Genomic DNA, 14,213 nt, shown 5'->3' with positions numbered 1-14,213 from the left:
CCTTGTGGATGGTAGATTAAATAACAACACAATGTCAATAAGCTGCTTCTCTAGCAGAATGTTGTCTTATCTTCTCCACAGATTTATTGTGTAGCTATGCACAGCAAACAAGTATTAGAAGAGCAAATTCTTCATATGCATTACTGTCCCATGAAGACGTCATATTATACACAGGATTAATAAAATAGTCCTAAAACTGAGGCATAAACTGCCCAGTCTTGATATGTGTCTCAATTTGAACACATGGATCTTAAGAATCAAACCTTCATTAGTTTCACTCTTCTTGGCCTCTCAGAGAACCCATCTCTCCGACTGCCCCTTTTTTCATTTTTCATGGGAGCCTACATTATCTGTGTTATGGGCAACATGTTAATTTTTATACTCATCTCAACTCAATCTCTACTTCACACGCCAATGTACTTCTTATTGGTGAACCTTTCCTTTGTAGACATTTGCTTAACCTCTATAACCATCCCTCGCGTTCTTTTTAGCCTCCTCACCCAGGATTTATCCATCTCTTTTCATAGCTGTTTTGCTCAACTCTTCCTTTTCCATATGGTGGGTAACATGGATAGTTTTTTGCTAGCCATCATGGCCTTAGACAGATATGCTGCCATTTGTCGACCGTTGCATTACACAAACATCATGAGCAAGAGGGCATGCATCACTCTGCTGATGTTCTCATGGATTATAGTGAGCCTTCACTCAACTCTTTTCACCACCACAGCCTTAACTCTTCCCTACTGTGGTTGGGTTATCCATCACTACTTCTGTGATGTCCCAGCTATGCTCTTACTTTCCTGCACAGATACCTCTCATCAGCAATTGGTCCTCTTCTTCTCAGCCTCACTAATTGTCACGTCACCCATGTTGTTCATCCTGTGCTCCTATGTTCTCATCATTAGAGCTGTGCTGAATCTGCATACCTCCAAAGGACGCCAACGAACCTTCTCGACATGTTCCTCCCACTTGACTGTCGTCATCTTCTTCTACACCTCAATTATTTTCATGTACTTTCGCCCAAGTTCCCTCTTTTATGCAGCCTACGATCGAGTCATAAGCGTGGTTTACAGCGTCATAGCACCAATGCTCAACCCATTTATATATACCTTGAGGAACAAGGAAGTAAAACATGCTGTGAAGAAGTTAATACAACAGAGTCTGAAAGATCATCAGAAACTGATGTAAGAAGATAAGGACTGAGAATATTTCTCGTAAAATATTTTTGATAAATTTTTCTTATTGAACTTGAAATCTGAAATATATTTTGTTAGCATTTATATATGTGAAATGTTTGATTTGGTAATGATTACTAGATATAGATGTCTAAAACCATCATGGGGTTAAGTTTAAATTTGACAGGACAATTATAATTAATGCACATACATAAATAGTGAGGAAAATGTGAGAGTGAAAAGTGCTGCTGCAATTTGAAAGAGCATTATAAAATAATTTTTTTTTATTATTATTTATGTAATTTATTGTATTCTAAGGGTATTTTGAAGTACTGATTAGTTCTGTCCCTTTAATTCTGTTCTGTAATGTAGTACCCATCACCCATTCTGCTGATAAGACCACATTCCTGAGTGATCTCAGAGACATGCAGGCTGCACACTGGAGGGGTGAAAATGTTTAAACTCTGGGACACACATACATTCAGGGGACTCCACCTGAATCTTCATCCTAGGTAGGATGTAAGTATTGATTTGCCCTGTCTTTTGTAGCACCCTGAGGTGTTGGTCATGTGTTATAACTTGGAAGACAGCCATGTGTTATAGCATAATCGGCGGATCACCCCATAATATTGCATGTTTTGGCTAGTGATGTATTTACTTTTCATTATTCTGTAGGTGATCTGTCTGTGTATATTATATTTAATCACACTTAGTAAATATATTTATTCACTTAGCCTGTATAAGCTTATTCATTCTCAAATATTTAGAATTTGTTATCTTACATTTATACAGTATTTACACTACATAAAAGAAGTGAAGGACCACAGCTAATCAAATAGTGATATAGATAAATGAATAGATCTGAAGTGTCAGACTGGCCCACCGGGGAACCAGTGGGCCCAGGCTTTGGAACTATAGTGAGCCCCAAAGGTCCAGGAGAAAAAAACAAAAACATTTAGAGCTACCTTTAAAGACAGTCATGTTTTACTGGGGTCTATTTCTTTGATTCAAACCTAAATGTTATTGATGATATACGAGTTAGTTCCCGAAGATAATTTCCTCAGGTGGTCCAAAGGAACCCCAATCCAACACTGACAGCAATTCATGCAAATTTACCGTAATAAATAATTTCATATTATGTATATTACATAGATGAAGCAAATTAAAGGGAGTCTTTCATCTAAAATCACCATTATAGAACACTAACATCAGGATCTCCATTACATTCCCCATATTAGAATGCTACCTTCCATATTACTGTCCATCGCCAATTTTCTCAGAAAACACTTTTGTTCAATATGTTAATTATCTTCTGAAGGTGCCCAGGGGAGGCGTTCATGCGGTCGTTGCCCAGCCCCCTCGTCGCTTTTCATATGAAACCCCTCCCCTTTCACCCCTCTGGTCCGCCCTAGGTTCTTCTGATTACGTCCTCCTTTTAATGAGAAATCCAGCGCCAGCGCCGTTCAACAGATTCACCGCGCCTGCGCACTTCATTCCCCATTATGGGCAGAGGCACAAGAGCGTTTAATGCTCATGTGCCGGCCCGTATATCCTGATCTAGCCAGCCTTGTGCCGCTGCCCATAATGGGGAATGAAGTGCGCAGGCGCGGCGAATCTGTTGAACGGCGCTGGCGCTGGATTTCTCACTAAGAGGAGGACGTAATCAGAAGAACCTAGGGCGGACCAGAGGGGTGAAAGGGGAGGGGTTTCATATGAAAAGCGCCGAGGGGGCTGGGCAACGACCGCATGAACGCCTCCCCTGGGCACCTTCATAAGATAATTAACATATTGAACAAAAGTTTTTTCTGAGAAAATTGGCGATGGACAGTAATATGGAAGGTAGCATTCTAATATGGGGAATGTAATGGAGATCCTGATGGTTGTTTTTAGGTGAAAGACTCCCTTTAACCACTTCCCAACCGCCCATTGACTATAAACCTCCTAGGTGGTCGGGTTTATCTCTGAATGGACGTTCTGAAACATCCTTTTAGAGATTGCAGCTGCTAGTTGTCGAGTGGGGGGCCCGCTATTAGTGACAGCAGGGCACCCCAGGGAGAAGGCATGGACTGTTTCTGGGTGTCCCTGCCTTATAGATCACTGTATACACAGCGCTGAACGAGCGCTGTGTATACAGCAGGGAAGCAATGTGCTGCTTCCTGTCCCGGTCCAGTGGTCATGTGACCCCCGGGGTCGGGAGAGTGCAGGAGCTGCCGGGTCTTCCACGGACATCGATTAGCCCTGCACTGAGGCTGTATAGCACTGTATTATGCTGCACAGCCTCTCTGGGGGGTGTATTTCCCCTGTAACTGGGGCTACCATGCCAGCCCCAGTCACAGGAGAAATCAATAGTGAAAAACAAAAGTGAAGTTAAATGTCCCCCAGAGGTCTTGTATGACCTTATGGGGGACACAAAGTGTAAAAAGATTTTTCTTTAAATAAAGTTTCACATGTAAAAAACAAATTCCCCAATTAAGTCATTTAAAAAACGTTAAAAATGGAAAAAATAAAATAAAATTGACATATTTAATAAAATAATATTTAATAAAATATCACATGATCTACCCCATCAGGTGAACGCTGTAAAAAAATAAAAAAAATAAACATTAGCTAAAGCAGCTTTTTTTAGTTGCCTTACCTCCCAAATAACATAATGTTAATTGATCAAAAAGTCGTATGTACTCCAGAATGGTAGCAATAAAAACGTTATCTCATCCCCACACAAGACTATAGCCAGAAAAATGTTAAAAATATGGCTCTAAGAATATTGCAACACAAAAACATGTTTTTTTTAACTAAAAATGCTCTTATTGTGTTAAACATAAAAAATAGACATATTTGGTATTGCCACGTCTGTAACAACTCGCTCTACAAAAATATCACGTGACCTACTCCATCAAGTGAACAACGTAAAAAAAACTTTTTGTAGCCCAAAATGGTAGCAATAAAAACGTCACATCATCCCACAGAAAATGAGCCCCCATACAAGACCATAGCCAGAAAATGTAAAAAATATGGCTCTAAGAAAATTGCAACACAAAACAACATTTTTTTTTCTAAAAATGCTCTTATTGTGTAAAACGTAAAAAAATAGACATATTTGGTATTTTCACATCCGTAACAACTCGCTCTACAAAAATATCACATGATTTACCCCATGAAGTGAACGTCGTAAAAAAAGCTAATAAAAATTATACCAAAACAGCTTTTTTTGTCACCTCACTTCACAAAAAACATAATATCAATCAAACAAAAAGTCGTATGTAGCCCAAAATGGTAGTAATAAAAAGGTCACCTCATCCCGCAAAGAACAAGCTCTCACACAAGACCATAGCCAGAAAAATAAAAAAAATATGGCTCTAAAAAAATTACACCAAACAGCTTTTTTATGAGTTCACCTCCAAAAAATTTGATAAAAAGCTACCAGAAAGCCAAATGTACCCCAAAATAGTGCCAATAAAATCTACAGCTTGTCCCAAAAAAAATAAGCCCTCACGCAGCTCAGTCAACAAAATTTTTTTAAAAAGTTATCGCTCTTAAAAATCATTCAAAAAGATTCCATGTTAGAAAATCCAGATGCTGCTCCTTCCCAGTTTACGACCAAAACTGGTGGTTATCTTTTATGAAAAAGAAAGTTTGGGCCTAAAGCACCATTTTCTTGTATTTTTCATTTTCACAGCCAACTGTTATAAATTCTATGAAACGCCTGTTGGGTAAAGGTGCTCACTACACCCCTTAAAAATTCCTTGGGTGGTGTAGTTTACAAAATGTGGTCACTTTTTGGGGATTTTCACTGTGGGGGTACCTCAGGGTCTCTTCAAATGCAACATAGCGCCCTAAGACCATTTCAGCAAAATCTGCCCTCCAAAAACCATATGGCGCTCCTTGCCTTCTGAGCCCTGCCGTTTGCCTATACAGCGGTATACGACCACATATGGGGTGTTTCTGTAAACTGCAGAATCAGGGCAATAAATATTAAGGTTTGTTTTGTTGTTAAACCTTGATGTGTTACAGGAAAAAAATTATAAAAAGGGAAATTTTTAAATTTCACCTCTATTTTACTTTAATTCCTGTGGAATACTTAAAGGGTTAACAACATTTTTAAAACCAGTTTTGAATAGTTTGAGGGGTGTAGTTTCTAAAATGGGGTATTTATGGGTGGTTTCTATTATGTGAGTTCCTCCAAATGACTTCAGAACTGAACTGGTCCTTAAAAAAATGGATTTTGGAAATTTTCTTAGAAATTTAAAAAACGGCTTCTAAAATTCTAAACCTTCTAACGTCCTAAAAAAATAAAATTACAATACTAAAATGATGCCAACATAAAGTACACATATGGTGAATGTTACTTAATGAGTATTTTATGAGGTATCACTATCTGTCTTAAAAGCAGAGAGATTCAAATTTAGCAAACAGTGAATTTTTTCAAATTTCTGTTAACTTTTGGATTTTTTTTATAAATAAAGTAAATATAATGACTCAAATTTACCATTGACATGAAGTACAATGTGTCCCAAGAAAACAATCTCTGAACGGCTTGTATAAGTAAAAAGCATTCCAAAGTTATTACCACATATGTCAGATTTGCTAAATTTGGCCTGGTCAGGAAATGGGAAAATGGCCCGGTCTGGAAGTGGTTAAACATTACGTAATATTGTGCTGCCATGATGCTCACTGCATATTAAGTTTGCGTGTGGTCAGACTCACATATAACAATTGACAGGGACAACTCACACAGTATATCGCCCCAATGTTGTGACATGATATGGCATGGATGATTTCAAATTCTCATTCACCTGTCAAAAAATGGTTCTTCTTTCAATGTTAGGGCAGGCTACACAGTCCCCACATGGTTGGCACCTACATAATGGATTCATCAACAAATCTCAAAGGTTTTGTGACCTTCTGTATGTAATAGATAGACAAATAGAAAACTTCTATAACATATTTTCCATGAAGAGAATATCCCAATACTTTCCTAGTGCCTGCTGCATCTCACGACATGTGGCGTTGTATAAAGAGATTAATCTGACTTTATTGTCTTGATGGTATTTATCCATCTACCGTGCATCATGTTGGTTCGCCTTACATTTCTGGTTTTCAGATGTCCCCTTCTGATCGAATGTTTAATGTAGCCTCTCTCCCTGATTCTTTCCTGTAAATACAAGGCTTGGCTTACAAAAAGATCATCCATGGGACATATTCTCTCTCTAAGGAACTGTCTGACCATAATACTACCAATCAGTTTGCATGGGTGACATGAGGTTGCATGTAATCAGGTGTTTACAGCAATGCTTTTCTATGTACATCAAACTATACATGCCCATGGTGGTCAACCTGTTGAAGGATATCCAAAAAATCCATATTTATGCATCCCACTTTGTAAGTAAGATCATTTGCGTTCATTGTCTCCATAAACTGTTGAACTTCATCTGATGTTACCGTACTTTCCATATGATCAATAAGTGGACCTTTTCCACCATTGGCGCAGGTTCTGTCAGGAAATTTCTCTTCTGCCACCACCCCAGGAACAGATTTTCCTATGAAGGCTCATAGAATTCGTTGAACAAAAAAGCTCAAAAAGTTGTAATACAAATTCACGGAACTCACCATTAATGTCAGACATCAAAGAAGGGAACTGACTGCCTCCAAACCATCAGAGTGTTGAATGGGTGAATAGATACTCCAGGTCCCCCCCTTCCTTTTGTGTATGTCTTGTTTTGGTCTGTCACGTCTTGTGATGTCTTCCTGGTCTTATGTGGTTACTAGTCTGGAAGTTAGAAAATAAATGCCGTGTATGCTCTTAGATTCATCTCTGGAAGCCCCAACGGTACTAATGCTTGAAATTTTGTTCCGTAAGACTAATTATTGAATGTAATACTACCTCAGACTTATTGGTATGTCCAGTTCTCGACCTTGTACTTTACTGTTTTGTATACTCATTGGATATATTTATACATTATTCAATTATACGATTTAATAAAATAATGATTGAACCGTAGATACTCCAGGTCTCCTGCCACTAGGACCATAGCATCTTCCAACCATATCCCATCTATTTTGTTCAGTATGTCACTGGTGTCCTTCAAATGAGGTGGCAGATTTTCGTAAAATATAATCAAAACATTTGCAAATGAGTTCATATAAATTATTTAAACCCGATATAACAGTGTGCCTTGGTAGATGGGTCACATTTTTGTGGATGTTTGGCAAAATATAAAATGCAATTGTAGGGCTGTCAGCATAGAGATAGTTCATCTGTTTTGTGGTAGTGTCTGCCGTGGACAAAGTTCTGAAAATTATAATTTGAGTTTAGAAAGGGTGTGTTGAATATTAAATGTTCACAATAGTTAGAGTCATGTAGTTGTCACAAAGCCTCCCTTTCGTACATTTTGGTGGGCCAGGTAACACTTTTGTCCAAGGGTTTGAAGGTAATATGTATAGTTTCCCCCAATTGGATAGGGGCCAATCTCTCCTCAAAGCTGAGATTACATGTGGGCATTATCAAAAACTTTTTAGTTTTAATCTGCACGTTAAGGGCCCTTTACATTGCCCGATGTATCGGAAGATTCATATGAATGCTTGTTAGCGATAATCTGCCAGTATAAAGGTGCCACTGGATGTTGACGCATGGAAATTGGAGAGCTGCAGCGAGGAGCTAAGGAGATGGATCCATCGGCAGGGGGAAAGGCAAGTATGAAACCCTTTGCAAGCCCAGCCAAGTTCAGGGGGTCTACCCGAAAGATCCCCCAGGGTGAACAACCCCTTTAAGGAGAGCTATTTTGCATACTTTTTCCTGGGGCCATTGCCCTAATAAATTGTCATCCTTTGGATCTCCAGAAGAAGAATAAGTACTTTTAAGGTATAAGGTTTTGGGTTTGGGACTGTCCAATGAACTGGACAAGAAGTTTTTTGCTTTTTAAATGGGACTTGTTCTCGTTGGAATGGGTGGGCCTTACAAATGTTTTGCAATTTGGAATTCATGTGTTGGGGCAAATACATGTAGAAATTATTTTTAGCATGGGGACGAATCACCGGAAATACGATTATTCAGTGTTACATTTAGTGCCACATAAAAGATGTGATCACCCAACAAATGAGCGTTTTCTCGTTTGCCTGGTGATTCGTGCTATGTCTACATGGGCCCATGAATGGGAATGAGCTTTGTTCAGTCCAAATCATTTTCTCCTGAAAAGGGCCCTTCTCATCCTGCTGCCGTATTAGAAGATTTGTGTAATAATACCTTTCCTGTATTGGAAGTCTAGAGATCCAGGGAGACACAATCTTTGTCACTCCTGCTTTTCTTTCTGTCTGGGTCCACAAAAGATCCAATGGCCACTGTAATTACAACCCCGACATTTCGTTATGTAAAACAAAGCAAGTCATTAACCATGTCCTGTAGATGATCCATTTAGTATACTTAGTAAATGACCCCCTTTTAGTCACAGCAACATTTTTATTTTTATGGTTTATTTGGTCTTTTCCCAGAGCCACATTGTTGTAATTGCCGGTAATTGGTTTGTTTGCGAGATGTTGTATCCCCTCGAGTGGCTCAAGGTTGATAAATGCATTTAGGATTCAAACAGAACGGAATTCATAATGCAAAAAGAGGAGCAGGGAACAAGCTTGGCTTGTGACGCTCATGGCTATAATGACTCTCTGCACTACTGGTTTGCGGACAAGACAATTGATTTTCCCTTTCCACAGAAGTAGAGATACTGTACTTTGCATTAATTAATAGTCTACATCAAAGGTCTCTAACTCCAGCTTTCCAGCATGCTGGGAGTTGTAGTTTTGCCGCGTATGAAGAGCAACTGATGTACATTCCTATTTAAAGGAATACTGTCACCACCTCGGTGAGGGCATCATATGGTGACGGCACACAGATTTTATTGTTGTATTTGTTAGGTGTCTCTATCATTTAGTTTCTGTGAAATGTACAGTTTACAGTTTAGCTACAGCTCTGGCATTGAGCTGTCTGTGAGGAAGGACCTCCTTGCAGAATGGGACATCCACAGTTCACGACTGCCTTGCCCCAAAATGTTCTTCATAGTGTTTCTTCATTCACCACAGATCTTCTAATAAATTTTTAGGTCAAGCAAAAAGTTTATGGGAGGAAAATTTTGCATAAAGCTGGTTCTCCAAGTTTTTTTTTACATCTAGACCTCCAACCAGTTTGATTATGATGCTTCTCAAAACTAATCTTTAGAGAGAGGTTAATCCAACATTTACATCTTTGGATAGTTCTGCAATCTTATTCTCGTCAAGAATCTTTTCATTATATGTAAATTTCCATGACTGTCCAGCAATTATACATGTTCCGTTGATAAATACATACAGATAATATGGTCCTTTGATGGGACCTGAAGACCACAATGTTCTCTTATCTGTAGCTTTCATTACATTGTGTTCTCTACCTTTGCACTGCAATGGGCTATAAGAAGGGCACAGACTCTATATGCATCAATGTCTGCCGATCCCGTGAAGGCTCCATTTTGCATACAGAATCTTGAGATCTTGCGCTCAGAAGATATGGATCTGAAAAATCAAACCTTTATTACTTTTGCTCTTCTTGGCCTCTCAGAGAAGCCGTATCATCGACTGCCACTGTTCTCATTTTTCATTGGAGCCTACATTCTGTGTATTATGGGCAACATGTTAATCCTTATGCTCATCTCAACTCAGACTCAACTCCACACGCCAATGTACTTCTTGTTGGGGAACCTTTCCTTTGTAGATATTTGCCTGACATCCATCACTGTTCCTCGGGTTCTTTCTAGCCTCCTCTCCCAGGACCTATCCATCTCATTTAATGGTTGTTTTACTCAGCTCTTCTTGTTTCATATGATTGGTAACATGGACAGCTTTTTGTTGGCCGTCATGGCCTTAGACAGATATGCTGCAGTTTGTCAACCATTACATTATACAACCATCATGAGCAAAAAAACATGCATTACTCTGCTGACCTTCTCGTGGATTATAGTGAGCCTTCACTCAACTCTATTCACTGTCATGACTGCAACTCTTCCCTACTGTGGTTGGTTCATCCACCACTACTTCTGTGATGTCCCAGCCATGTTCTTACTTTCCTGCACAGATACATCTGCCCGGGAAATGATTGTCTTCACTGAAGGCTCACTAATTGTTATGGGACCCATGTTGTTCATCTTGGGCTCCTATGTTCTTATCATAAGAGCTGTTTTAAAACTGCGTACTTCCAAAGGACGCCGACGCACCTTCTCCACGTGTTCCTCCCACTTAACTGTTGTCATCTTCTTCTATACCTCAATTATTTTCATGTATTTTCGTCCAAGTTCCCTCTATTCTGCAGCCTACGATAGGGTCATAAGCGTGGTTTACAGCATCATAGCACCAATGCTCAACCCATTTATATATACCTTGAGGAACAAGGAAGTAAAAAACGCTGTGAAGAAGTTAATACAACGTGGCAGGAAAGATGGTCAAAAATGGGTGAAAAAAGCAGAAGATGAGGACTAAGAATAGTTTTATGTAATGGTTTTGAATAATCTATTTTAATGATGACCTTATATTATTAAAATGTATGATTTTTCTAACCCTTTCATGACAGGGCGATTTTCCGTTTTTTCTTTTACATTTTTTTACTCCCAAACTTCCCAAAGTCATAACTTTGTTCACATAGCTGTATGATGGCTTGTTTTTTGAGGGACAAGATGCTCTTTCTAATGGCACTATTTACAGTTGCATAAAATGGGGTGGGAGGCGGGGAAAAAAATAGAAAATTTGGTGAAATTGCAAAAGAACACAATTCCACAACAGTTTTTTGGGGTTTTGTTTTTCAGAGTTCTCTATACCATAAAACTGACCAGTTACTTTCATTCTCCAGGTCAGTACAAATCTGGCAACACCACATATGTACAGTGAGAAACAGAAGTATTTGAACAACCTGCGATTTTGCACGTTCTCCCACTTAGAAATCATGGGTCTGAAATTCACATTGTAGGTGCATTCCCACTCTGAGACAGATTTTTTTTAAAAAATTCAGGAAATCAAATTGTATGATTTTAAAAGAATTTATTTGTCTTGCACCGCTGAACATATGTATTTGAACACCTGAGAAAATCAGCGTTAATATTTGGTACAGAAGCCTTTGTTTGCAAATACAGAGGTCAAACGTTTCCTGTAGTTCTTGACCAGGTTTGCACACACTGCAGCAGGGATTTTGGCCCACTCCTCCACACAGATCTCCTCTAGATCTGTCAGGTTTCGGGCTTGTCGCTGAGCAACACAGAGTTTCAGCTCCCTCCAAAGATGTTCTATTGGATTTAGGTCTGGAGACTGGCTAGGCCACTCCAGAACCTTGATATTCTTCTTATGGAGCCACTCCTTGGTTATCCTGGCTGTGTGCTTTGGGTCGTTGTCTTGTTGGAAGACCCAGCCATGACCCATCTTCAATGCTCTGACTGAGGGAAGGAGGTTGTTGCTCAAAATCTCACAATAAATGGCCCCATTCATCCTCTCCTTAATACAGTGCAGTCGTCCTGTCCCCTTCGCAGAAAAGCACCCCCAAAGCATGATGTTACAATCCCCATGCTTCACAGTAGGGATGGTGTCCTTGGGATGCAACTCATCCTTCTTTTTCCTCCAAACACGACGAGTGAAGTTTAGACCAAAAAGTTCTACTTTGGTCTCATCTGACCACATGATTTTCTCCCATGCCTACTCTGGATCATCCAGATGGTTATTGGCAAACTTCAGACGGGCCTGGACATGTGATGACTTGAGCAGGGGAACCTTCCGTGCAATGCATGATTTGAAAGCATGACGGCGTAGTGTTTTACCGACAGTGACCTTTGAAACTGTGGTCCCAGCTCTCTTCATGTCATTGACCAGCTCCTCCCTTGTAGTTCTGGGCTGATTCCTCACCTTTCTTATCATCAGTGATACCTCACAAGGTGAGATCTTGCATGGAGCCCCAGTCCGAGGGAGACTGACAGTCGTCTTTAGCCTCTTCCATTTTCTAACAATTGCTCCAACAGTTGATCTTTTTTCACCAAGCTGCTTGGCAATTGCCCCGTAGCCCTTTCCAGCCTTGTGGAGGTCCACAATTTTGTCTCTGGTCTCTTTTGACAGTTCTTTGGTCTTGCCCATGGTAGTAGTTGGCGTCTGACTGACTGTGGGGTGGACTGGTGTCTTTAAAGAGCTCAGACAGGTGCTACTAAGTTAGATTAATGAGTGGAGTAGAAGTGGACTTTTTAAAGGCACAGTAACAGGTCTTTGAGAGCCAGAATTCTTGCTGTTTCTCAGGTGTTCAGCAGTGCAAGACAAATAAATTTCAGACCCCTCCATGATTTCTAAGTGGGAGAACTTGCAAAATCACAGGGTGTTCAAATACTTCTGTTCCTCACTGAATATTTTTTATTGTGTTTTTATACTGAAAAAATAAAATAAAAACCTTGCCAAAAAAAAAATATTTCCTTTAGTCTCCATATTCTCACCCCGATAACTTTTTTGTATTTATCTGTACAGAGCTGTGTGAAGACTAATTTTTTGCGGGGCAATCTGTACTTTTCAGTGATACCTTTTTGGGGTGTATACAACTTTTTGATCACTTTTTATTACATTTTTCGTGGGAGAAGTGACTACCTTTTTCTTTTACATTTTGCCATTTTTTTGTATGGGATTAATTTTTTTATATTTTAATAGTACAGGAATTTTTGCATGCCGGGATACCTATGATGTGTATTTTTTAATGTGTTTCTTTTTAATTTTGGGGAAAAGGGGGTGATTAAAATTTTTATCAATTTTTTTTATTTTTTTAAATTTACAAAAACATTTTTTTTTTACAGTTTTTTTTATAGTTTCCATAGGGAACTATAACAAGCAATCATTGGATTGCTTTTCTCATAGACTCCAATGAATTAGCGTTGGAGTCTATGAGGATTTTACTGTATATCTGCTACTGCTACAGGTAGGAGCTCCATAGAAATTACTAAGCAGCAGCCTTCTGTCACACAGAAGGACAGGGGCTGCTGCTAACACACTCTGGCTTGCCCCAATCCCCAGTTTTCAGCATTCAGATGCCGTGGTCAGAATTGACCACGGCATCTGAAATGTTTAATGTCCACGATCGGCATTACAGCCGATCGTGGACATTTGCCAGGCACCCGGCAGCTATGGCTCCTGCTCCATTCAGGAGCTCTATCTTTAATGTCCTGACCGCTGACTTAAATAGCTGTATGGCGGTCGGGAAGGGGCTAATCAGTAACAAAAAAGGTCTGGGAAATGTGTCAAACTTACTAGTAATAATAGTCTATACTAGAGATCAGCAACCTTCGGCACTCCAGCTGCTGTAAAACTACAATTCCCAGCATGCTCCATCAGAGAAGAGCAGAGTAAGTATGCATTCTGAGTGTTGTAGTTTCACAACAGCTGGAGTGCCGGAGGTTGCCTAACCCTGGTCTATACAGTGGTCCCTCAAGTTACAATATTAATTGGTTCTGTGATGGGTTACCTTTACCATGATGGGTTGGATCTGAGTCTGAGGCATCGTATGTTGAGTCTAGTTTCCACTTATCATGAAAGCCCAGGAAACACCATTGCATGTTGAAAATATTGTATCCTGAGGCCATATCTCCAGGGATCATTGTTTTGATAGATTTGGTATCTTCAGAGTCCGACATGTTCTATGTTTCTTACCTCAGGCACAGATGGTGGATATGGGAGACATTCCTGGTCCTTAATAAACATCCTACATTGACTGGACTTATTTGTCTAATTCTTGGTATAAATTGGCATTACAATAGAAGATAATCGGTGTCTACTACTCTGTGTAAATTAACGAAAAAGCAGTGTGCATGAAAGTTGCTGTGGATGGATATCTTTAAGCCTTCTAATACACCTACATTTATTTGCCAACACCTTAAAATACAAGCACTTTTTTTAAATAGTTGATACAGGATTTTCATGTTTTTTGTGGGTTTCTGTGGCATTTTAGGTTGTTTTTTTTTTCAAATGGTGAGTTTTCGTCCATATTTTTTGTGGTATTTTTTTCAGAAGTTC

The 14,213-nt window shown here is 39.4% G+C and overlaps 2 protein-coding genes across 2 annotated transcripts; both read left to right on the top strand.

The window, feature by feature from the left end:
* The first annotated feature begins 243 nt into the window (after positions 1–243).
* On the top strand, positions 244–1,188 carry LOC120978204 (olfactory receptor 1L6-like). Its single transcript, XM_040406428.1, has one exon. It carries the CDS (start codon positions 244–246, stop codon positions 1,186–1,188), a length of 945 nt encoding a protein of 314 aa, XP_040262362.1.
* An 8,516-nt stretch (positions 1,189–9,704) lies between these two features.
* LOC120978203 (olfactory receptor-like protein DTMT) lies at positions 9,705–10,670 on the top strand. Its single transcript, XM_040406427.1, has one exon. It carries the CDS (start codon positions 9,705–9,707, stop codon positions 10,668–10,670), a length of 966 nt encoding a protein of 321 aa, XP_040262361.1.
* The last annotated feature ends 3,543 nt before the right edge of the window (positions 10,671–14,213 follow it).

This window comes from Bufo bufo, chromosome 8 (assembly GCF_905171765.1).
Source record: "Bufo bufo chromosome 8, aBufBuf1.1, whole genome shotgun sequence".
Taxonomy (NCBI): domain Eukaryota; kingdom Metazoa; phylum Chordata; class Amphibia; order Anura; family Bufonidae; genus Bufo; species Bufo bufo.
The sequence above is the reverse complement of the archived record's forward strand: the minus strand, read 5'-3'. Positions and strand labels throughout refer to the sequence as shown.

Excerpts from the sequence above, each read along its gene's own strand:
- LOC120978204 (XM_040406428.1), top strand. The coding sequence starts at position 244 with ATGGATCTTAAGAATCAAACCTTCATTAGTTTCACTCTTCTTGGCCTC.
- LOC120978203 (XM_040406427.1), top strand. The coding sequence starts at position 9,705 with ATGGATCTGAAAAATCAAACCTTTATTACTTTTGCTCTTCTTGGCCTC.